Source organism: Thunnus thynnus, chromosome 12 (genome assembly GCF_963924715.1).
Source record: "Thunnus thynnus chromosome 12, fThuThy2.1, whole genome shotgun sequence".
Classification (NCBI taxonomy): domain Eukaryota; kingdom Metazoa; phylum Chordata; class Actinopteri; order Scombriformes; family Scombridae; genus Thunnus; species Thunnus thynnus.
In genome coordinates, this window is record NC_089528.1 from 18,621,355 (window position 1) to 18,631,905 (window position 10,551).

The 10,551-nt window shown below is 37.4% G+C and overlaps 1 protein-coding gene across 2 annotated transcripts in view; it reads right to left on the reverse strand.

Moving 5' to 3' along the window:
* The window catches only part of st18 (ST18 C2H2C-type zinc finger transcription factor), a 42,832-nt gene extending 36,168 nt beyond the window's left edge, over nt 1–6,664 (reverse strand). For both annotated transcript variants that reach the window (XM_067606070.1, XM_067606069.1), the window contains exons 1-2: nt 5,175–6,664; nt 4,002–4,176 (exon numbers count right to left, since the gene is read on the reverse strand). In XM_067606070.1, coding sequence (XP_067462171.1) covers nt 4,002–4,176; nt 5,175–5,228 — 229 coding nt within the window. In that variant the 5' untranslated portion in view covers nt 5,229–6,664. The remainder of the gene's footprint in view (nt 1–4,001; nt 4,177–5,174) is intronic.
* Nucleotides 6,665–10,551: the final 3,887 nt, after the last annotated feature.

Sequence of the window (10,551 nt, forward strand, 5' to 3'; positions counted from 1 at the left end):
GTGTCATTGAGAGGTTAGGTCCAGATCTGGGCGTCTCTAGGGGTCCCTGCCCATCTTTTCTACTCAGGCGGGCAGACAATGAAGCAGACACGCCTATAAATGGCCAGATAGAGGCTTGGATGTTCAGCCAAAAACGAGCATCTAAACAATGGTAACAGGTGTGTATAATGTGTGCTTTGATAATGACCTTGGTGGCCGTAATAGTATGTCTAGACACAACTAACAGGAGGCATTTCTGTCTGGTCTCACAAGTCCCGTGGGTGCTCAATTGCAAAATCTTAAGGAGTGGTTATTGGTCGGTCATCGTTAGTTAAGACTAAAAGAAAAATGCATTAGATGATATAGCCTGTAGCAAGCTGGCAAAATGTTTTACTATGACACTGGAAGCAGGAGATGCATCAAAAAAGTTAAGTCTGCCACTCAATGGTAATTTTTTTGTTCTGTCTTTAAAATATTTGTAGGGCAGTTTGCATAATAAGCTAAAATCATCTTGAGTATTCAGAGATATGCACTTGAATAAAAAGAAAAAACTCCATTAATGTGGATGGCTTGCATTTTTTGATTGCGCCAGATACAGGAAGCTTGCTGACATGAACTAAAATGCAAATGCCCCTTTCAGCAAAACAAAGAAATTGATTATGAAGTAAGTTTCTTCAGCGCAAGTAGCTGGCTTTGAGTGATTAATGGGGGTGGGTCATTGATTTCCTTTTGTTTAGATCTTGGTTAACTTTCTGGAGACACAATTATAATTTGTTTCCAAACAATAAATCCAATCTAGCTTGAGCAAATTAAATTTCCCTGTGGCCTCTTCTGCGTCATTTTACATCTGAAATGGATTGTTATCAAAAGGCATTGCATGTAAATGTCTGCTGTTTCTGTTTATATTTGTTACATTTCTGATTAGATATTGTTTTTCTCAGTGCATTGGAAGGTGAGCACCTCCTAAGATTAGAAAGAGCTGTTTACAGAGATCTGCATGACTTGTCAGCTACATTGCCAAGGGTTAATCTTCCAATTCTCACTTCAATCGCTGTATGTCACACACATCAACATTTCTGATGAGCCATCTATCTACAGTATGTGAGAAATACTGTCTACATGTTATCTGAAAAACACAAAAGTGTTGTGTATATGTTGAATGATGAATCTCCACATTAGCTTTGCAAAAGGTTGTTGAGATGTTTTTGACTTATCGCAGCACAATGTACCTTATATTTGTGTATATTTGCAAGTCAAATTGCAGTGTTCAGACTACTTTATTGAAAGGCTTTTGCCACATTCTTCAGCTTCATAACTTTGAAAACTTCCACAGATCCAGACATTTATACTTCCTGATTTCTCGCATCATCTCTCCAAGATAGTGATAATACGATTTCTGTGTTTTTCGCTGTTGAGAAACAAACTGGATTATGAGCAGATCACTACATAAACAGCTTTCTAAAAGGAGGCAGCTATTTTAAAAAAGGCTGAAGAAATGCAAAGAGGGATTTAAATTTTAATTTGAATTTATTCCAGCAAGTGAAAGGTTCTTTTGAGAGGGGATTTCAGCAAAGATGATGGTATTTAAAAGTGATAAACAAGCATCTAAACCTCCAGTGGAAAACAGTCATTTTGCTTCTTTCTAGTGTAGGGGAGGAATTGGGCTTGCTATGGTCACATCCAAAAAATAAGAATAAGTAATAGTAGTAATTAAAATGTAAATAAGCGAGATCCATGGAGATATTTCAACTGATTTCTGTGATAAATTGTGTAATTAACATTTTGTCTTGACACACCTTATGACTCTGGATGTATAGCTATATGTCCTCAGGTGTAAATTCATGTTCTCTGTGTACTTGGCATAGAGTACTTTATACTGTATATGGATGCTTAAAAAATCTTTCACACTTATCACATGCAATTTGAATCCTGTGCCTCAACACCGGAGAGGAACATCAAGCAAAGTTCAAAATGAAATGCCTTACAAATTAGGAAGAAGATGAAGAATTGTGGTTGTGCAGTTTGAGGCAGTATCCGGAAAATCTAGTGATTTTTTTTGGATGAATAATTCACTCTGGGCAGTCACATGTCACATGTATGTGACGAGGATGATTAACCAAGGCTGTCATCTATTATAATTGTAATATATGGATTATAATGATGTGACTGGATTTCAAATGTTGCTATTCTCTTCTGGATGACCACTAAACTTAAGCAGAGAAACCTATGCCACACAAGAAAGACAAAGAGTTACATCATTTTGTTGAACAGTTAATCCGATCATGGACAGTGTTTGTGCATTTGCTATCTTCGGAAAATGCCAGCAAAGGCGCTAAGTAAACCTATTTTACAAGACTCCCTCACAAGGATACAGTGCCAGTATCGGGATAAAATTTCACACAGCGGCATGGCTCAGTCACATAACCTAAGCAGGCTTAGGAAAATGGAACACTACAAAGTATTGCACTTTCTTCCTGTATGTCTGTTGCAGCATACAAAATGTTTGGATGACTGATGCGAGTTTGAGCATGAAAGCCAAAGTGAACTAATGGCTGAATAGCATGTAGATACTGTTGTTAATGCTCTGAGTTGTTTAAAATGGTAGATTATGGAAGTGTGCACCTGGCATTCTGCAGGCTAGCCTGGCAACACTCCTCCCTTATAATTATAATGAACACACAGTAATTCAGGGTTGAGGCTGAAATACGAATGATGTCCTCTGAGACAGCTTGTTTTAATGGTTATGCAGAAGAGTTCCTAGAAGTGCAGATGGCAGATGCAAAGCCTTTGAAGCTATTTACAGATTGTACACTATAAGGTATGGAAAGACCCACAGTGTGAGGCCATATTGCTCTTTTGTGCTTCTGAATTAGACATTAGGCTGGCTCATGAACCACTAATGAAAGCTTAAGATATATTTAAGAATATGTTTACTACATTATTGATAATCTGTTATGCTAACAAGTTACATAACATAGCAGTAAAGAGAGACAATGGTATGATAAGGACTGCATGGCCTGTTTGTTTCATCCAAATACCCCACTGTTCTTACTTTGTCCACATAGGGGTGCATTTGCTCCGAACTGGGCCCTCATTTATTCTTTAATTTCACTGTCTAAAGCCCTACATCAGTATGTTAGAAGGATAAAAATGGAAAATATGGAACATAGTAAGCTGTAAATAAGATACATGCTACATGAAATAAATTCACAAATGGTAGTCTGAAAGCCATTTTGCTTTGTCACTGTCACTGAACCACCAAAGCTGTCTCATCTGGCCATCCATAGCAACATGATTCATTTGCTTTAATTGTAAACATGTCTCATAATTATACTTTAGACTATTTAATTTTTCCTGTCTTGTTCATGAATTTAAAATATTTGTACCTGTTTGCACCGAAAATATTCCACCAGTGTAAATGTTTTCTCATGTACATCATGGTTAATGTATGTCTATCCCTGGCACAATCCCAAAGTCATATAAACGAGTATGAAGCCTTTGAATCAGTCCACAACTGTGATACAAGAACAGGTATTGAAACAACAAAAATGTTAAACTCCAAGAAAAAGTTTTGCCGCATTAAAGTCACATAGGAGCCACATTAGCATGTGAAAAGAATAAACAGGAGCATTCTCAGTTACACACTCCACCTGGCTGCTAACCAACGTCCTTGTCAGAAGTCCACCCACCGCACTGGCTAACACTGAAAGACCTCCTGGGGACCGCAGTGACCATTCACTCGGTTCTCTCTTTTTCCCATGCACCTGTGACTGTTTTTGTGTTTGCTATTTTTTGCTTTGTCTTTTTCTGGCAACACCATATCATCGGAGACACACTTTCCCTCAAAAGGAATTCTCTTGCCCAACAATGTGGTTTGTTTGTTCACCGGATATGGCAGGCCACAGAGTCAAACGAAAAAAAAACAAGTCACCACAGTAATAATTAAAATTGCCACAAGAAAAATAAGCTAAGAGACACAGCAGTATGAATGAACTTGAAATAAGAAAATAAAGTACTTTTACCAACTGGTTTCTTGCCGAGTTGGGGGGCTTCACAGGTGCAGTTGGATAGGTTCTCCTCCTTACTCTCCTCGGACGGCTCATCCGGCTTCTCCATGGTCCTGGACCTTAGAGAGCTGCTTTTCCATTTTCCAAAGGACTTTGCCGCAATCGCTTTGTCCGCTCCTTTCATTGTTTTCTGTAAAACACATTTACAGCATGACTTCCCAGGTTTATCCCTCTTGTGAGCCATCTGCCCCCTTTTTTGGCTCTCAATAAACCTGGGCTCATCTTTCCCAAACCCAAAGTAAGAGAGAATTAGGGCATTGTGTGCATATGCATTCTCTTAAGCATTCCAGAAAATTTCCTGATTGCCCTGGCATCTTTTTTAGAGAGCGCTTGGACATTGTTTTTCTCCTGACATTTTGCAGTCCTGTGTGGAGAGAACGGTAGTGATTGAAACAGTATAAAACAATACTTTGCAAAGTACCCACACAGTAAACAGTAGATGGAAACTGAAAAAAAACAAACATGTTTTCACATTTAATCCAACTTAAAGGAAATAAAAATAGCACATTATGCCCTAATTGAGTGCTGTACAGTCCGCAAATACTATTACAAGGCCGATCAGGATTAGCAGTGGAACATACCTAGTTATCTATTTCTGAGTGCCAAGACTGCTAGCAGTGGGCAACTAAATTTCAAAAGCTGGCAAATCCAGTTGTCTCCTAAATACAGAAAGTACTTAAATCCAGAGCTAACAGAAGAAAAAGACGGATAAAGGGTGCTCTGCATATCACCGAAAAGCTTGTGCACTTTTCAGAATCACTGGCTAGGTTAAACAAATATGCTAAGTAGAGATCAAAACAATCCTTTGATCTGCAGCCTAGTTTCCAGAGGAATGGCTTGGCTGTTGTTGTAAATAACTTGTATAAATCTATATACCATTTGCCTTCAGGTAATATCAAAAGTGCCAGGGATTCACAGGCAAATACCTTGTGGTTAGGAAATAGATCAGATAAAAGCATATAAATATTTCAGCAACACTGCACTCTGTCATTTTGTGTATTATAGCTGAGTTTTTAACCCCATATGATCATTTTAGTTGTTTAGTTCTACAGTAAAAACATGAATGAGTAATATGGTAAAATTACATTCTACCCCTTTCTATTTTGTAGTTAGTAAAAATGTTCCTACCTCCAGCATGCCATTCAGGTCAAATACAGAGTAAAACATTGTGCTAAACTTCATACAAAAGAGGCTTGAAGAATCAGAATGCAGAAGCTATGCAACTTGCTGACTAACTTTGCCCTCTGTTTTGATCGAGCACACAAAGAAAAACGCTGTCCATTCAAAACAGACAGCATAACTCTTTTCAGAGAGGGGGGACCGTGAACAAACGAGGCCATGTCCTGAGCTGCAGTCAGTTTCCCGTCAGGCTTGGACAGTGCACGGTGAGGGCCACAGGGACTGGGACCGGCTGACACCACACTCACAGGCAACAGAACAACTTTTGTGCACACTATCTTCCTCTGGTGATTTTTTTTTTTCTTTCAACCCAATTTGGACCAGTGTGCTTTTTGGTTTGCAACTTGCTTTACTGCAACCTCTTCGGTTATACTTCATAAATACATTGGCGAATTTGACAAACTAATACTTTCTGCAACATAATTTAATACTGATACATTCTTCTTGAGAGTAAAATATCGTCATCATAATAAAACATGGCAAACAAAACAATACAACAATCAAAATTAGTCACTCAAGTATTTCCTAGATTGAAGGTCACCCAAAACACACTAAAAATTTTTAAACAAAAAACAACATTGAACTTTTTTTTTAGCTTTTAGCTTTTGATTTAGCTTTGAGAATAATGTATCATCTACATTAATACAAATAAAGCTGATCTGAGTTTAGTACCATGCTGACTTACTGACATTTTGTTGCTAACTACTCATTTTACAATCTAGCTAACGTCCTTAGTAGCTGCTTACTTCTAGCTTATTTTAACTTTGACTGAGCTTTATTTTTTATCAACTCAAGAAATACTGTAACTAAACCATACCAAACTGGTTAAATAAAGCCTGACAAATAGAGAAAAGCCAGTTGCACAAAACCAAACTTTGAATTTAAAAAATTGCAAGTATTTCGGATAAAACAACCAGCTGGGATCAACTTTAACACCAGGCTAAGCTAGCTAACGCAACAGACAACATGTTAAAAGATGGAGATGTTAACTAACTTACATCAAATATAGACCAAACTTTACATGGTTTGTCTGGTCTGTTCAAATTACAACATTTTAGTATTTTTTTGTCAATTTTTTTGACAATGTCATATGTTGATTAAAAACACACACAACCCCAATGTTTCCCAATATTGCACATATTTGCTATAGCATTACGACTTGAGACTGCACACCCCGGGTTTAGAATATTTTACAGGATAAACTTCATTCAGAAACACTGTCTTCATATCACTTTCAAATGTCACATGTATGATGAAGAATGTTTTAAGTAGTCAATCTTTCTCTTCCATGACTCTCAGGTCTCCCTAACTGTGCTATGAATGTTGTAAATTATTTGGGTTTGTATTTAAATCATGTGTCCTAACTACAGACTGCCATTTTGCCCAAGTTTTTTCTTGTAGAGATAATGTATTTCAAGAAACTTAATAAAGGTGCAATAAAAACTTTATTCATGACTATCAAGAATCATAATAAGATTAGTGAAAAGCAGAAAGGCATTCATCTTCAGAAAGGAGATAATACTTTTTTTTCATTAATATAAAAACTTTTGACTCCCAGTTAGTGTTTTAAATCCTAAAAACTCATCTTAGGTGTTTGGAGGATATCATAGGAGCTTTATCTAGCCTCTCTAGAGTCCTAGAAAAGCAATTTTGAGAGAGAACAGAATGTACCATATTCTTGACCCGTCTGCCTCAGATGCTTGCTGTATATGGAACTGAATACTGGACGTGAATTGTATCATTCTCTGTGTCAACTTGTTAGATGGCAGTTGCTGTAGTGGAGTGGTGAGAGCGGCACATATGCATTATAGGAGAAAATTGTGAAATGACAGATTCCGGGTGTGATACTGAGGGAATGACTAACTAATAGGAGGGGTGCTCCAGGCTGTTAGCTTTGAAAAGCAGTTTGCACATTACTTTATCTTGTCAATCAGATTCCTGGAATGGAAGAGGTGACTGATAACTTGAATTAATTATTTTCTTATTGCATGCATGTGTTAATTCATGTTAATTTATGTCCTTTACAGGCCCAAGCCAGAATATCCAGAGTAAAGCGCCACCTCTGGCACCCAGATCACCACACCACTCTCTTTGCATATATTTATATCAAATGAAAGACTTTTTTTTAATCCTGTTGGAACAAGGACTGACTGCCAAATTTGATTTTTAAATGTACTTTTAAGCTGTTCATGGTTTACGTTTGCATTTTTCTTAACAACTGAACAACACGGAGCAGTATTTATGGCTATGATGGGATTTAAAAGTTACAGATTATTTTTTATAAGAAAATCCTACCCCTTAAAACATACCCTCATTCTCAAAGAACACAGCTAAATAACGTAGCAAAAGGTCAACACTCCTATCTCCCACAAGCCCTCTACATTCTTAAATCCTGTACGTACTAAATTTAATTCATTTTAATTATGTAGTTCATCCGCCAAAGCAAGGGTTACGAATATAAGAATAGTTTTTTGTAGCAACAGCAAATCTGTATAATGCACAGAGCCTACTTTAAACAATTGCATTTCACTAAACATCTTTAAACATTTTGACAAATTTAACTTCCCCTGAACACAGAGGATAAGAGGAAAAACATTTCTCTGATGAGAACAGAAACAGCAAGAAGTTCTAACAAGGAAAAGCCTGCCAGGTGGCGAACTGGCTGCACCAACAGAACGCACAATCTGTCTGCTTCTCCTTCCAAACCATTGACAGCTGCCATCACCAGCCTTGCACACTCGCACTCAGTGGCTCCTCAGCTCCCTGCCCATCCCTCTTTAGTGTTTCCTGCTAACCTCAGAGACAGGGTCACCTGGCCCCCTAGTTGCCCGTCTGTGGGGCCCTGCTGGCCCCCTGGAGACCTGCCTGCATGGGGATGCATGGCTAACAGAGGTCTAGCAAATCCTCTTTAATATGCAAACCAAGGGGCTATTCCTTTGACCTGAGACCATAGCTTTTCTAACAGTGAAATCCAAAAATATTCAAGTGATGTATAACGATGAGATTTGATGAACAGTTTTTGATCTGCTGGTTATTTGATATTAAGTATTATCACAGACAAACAGCACCATATTCAGGTTTTTTAATCTTGAACCAGGTAGGTTATTTCAGTTTAATTAAAGTAATATGTTACATGATTGAATTACATTATGTTCCCCTCATCTCATCTGAAAATAAAATAACCTACAGTTTTAACATTTTTGTCAAATTGGAACAGCATTTCTCCTCTGAGCAAACCTAAGCACACAGATGCACAGAGGCTAAACTGAAGAGTGTTCCACAAAGCTAGCATTGCAACTGGGCTAAAAATAAAACCTGGCAAAGTTATTCTGATCCCTTATTGGTCCCATAGTTTGATTTCACATTTAGCATTTGCATTCCCCTCCGCATAAACATTTCATTCTTCCCTTCCTGCAGTACAATGAGACTTGAGTGACTTTGGCAGCAGATTTTGGATCGGTGCTCCTGAATCCACCAGTGTATGTTATCAGCAGGTAAACAAGCTTTCGAACAAAGCCATAATGGAACTGCAAGCGGCATAAAGAGGCTCATCTCAAAAGCTATACAACCCATCAAAGCTGGTGTCATTTCCTCAACACTGCACTGCAGCTGGAAAATGCATGGCTGTTAGTTACAGTTTAAATCGCCTGTCTATTTTCAGACACTTCAGAACTATTTGTATTGATTATTTACTTGTCAGTAAGCAGCCAGATTACCAAAATAAGACAACAGATTTTAATGTTTACTGGATTCTTTTCCATTTTGTTGTGTGGTAGGAAATCAAAAACTGTGTCATGCACTAAATTAATGGGATTTGCACTATAGGGTATTTGAATAATTATTTTCTACTGAAAATGAAATAGTTCTATCTATATTTGGAAGGATTACTGATGGCATTGAACTTAATGTGAAAATAATTTGCCCTTTAAATACATAGTTAAGCTATATCCTACACTTTCTGCTCACCAGATGCAATCTTGTTAACCACACTCCTGGATGCTTGTCACCAAACTTTCCACATATTTGCCTTTTGGGTACAGCTCAGATGCACAAGTAAACCTACGCACTCTCCTCCCAGTGAGTGGAGAAGCCTCAAAGCTCTCCTTTCATATGCTGCATTATCTCTATGGCGGTAATTATCCATAAAACTATGCCATCAGATGGTGATGATTTCCAATATGAACCCAGTAAATGTGTTTAAATTTTTGAATTATCATATTTATATGGATATGTGTTACTAATAGTGATTATGTTCGTCATGTGGGTAGAAAATCAACCATCCTTATATTGCGCATTCTCACATATTTCTCAGACATTTCATCACACATTTAATCTGCCCCTGTCTAAGATTTTCTACTGAACCTGTAGTCAAGGCAGAGAGGGGACAATAACGGATGAGATTATGAAGCATGTCTGTTAAAGCATGTCTGTTTGATCATCATTCTGTTTAGGTGAAGTTCTCTACTTGGTCTCTTCAGTCCCTGACAGCAGATATATAACCTAATCTCTTTCCCTAACCCTTTTCTTAGGCATGAATAGGGTGGAAATGTGATGGCATTAAGTCGATTTACTCCTTGGTTTGCAGTTTCAGCCTTAATGCCTCTTGGCTCTTCTTCAACACACTCGTTCCATTTAGATTTCAAAAATATAAATGTTATGTTAAGGCTTTCCTATTTATTTTCATTTATCCATCATTTGAAGTTCATGCATATATTTGCTCTACAAATAATGCTTGTTTATTTGCAGCTCCATCTATCTAGTATAGTGTCAAAGATATTGGAAAATCAAATACAACTTATGTATTATCTTCAAATACAGAAGATATCAGTAACAAAGGGCAAGATCTGAGACTATATGACATTCTTTGTGGATCGTCTCTGACATCATTTTGATATTTCACATTTACTCATCTAAACCTTAATTTAGTGCCTCCAGCATATTGACATGCAAAGAAAAGCCATTACAATGTGTCTTTGAATCTCAGCTGATGCCATTTAAAGCTGCATTAACATACCTGTCCTTATACAATTACTGGAGTGTATTTGTGATGAATTTATGCTTTTGTACATAGAAAAGTTAATCACTTTTTAACTTTTTTGCGTGATAGTGATAAGGGACATTAAATGTTTTGCATTATGACACAGTATATCATTCAGGAGGTCAGTACGGTGTTGTGTTTATTTCTGTCTTTTCCTCTTGCATTTGTTTATTGCAAGGGTTCAACAGACAGTAACCTGGCGTTGATAGAAAGTAATAAACATTTGTTAAAAAGAAATATTAAGTCTTACAATCCCGAGCACTATCAGCTGTCTGCATGAGAATTGCG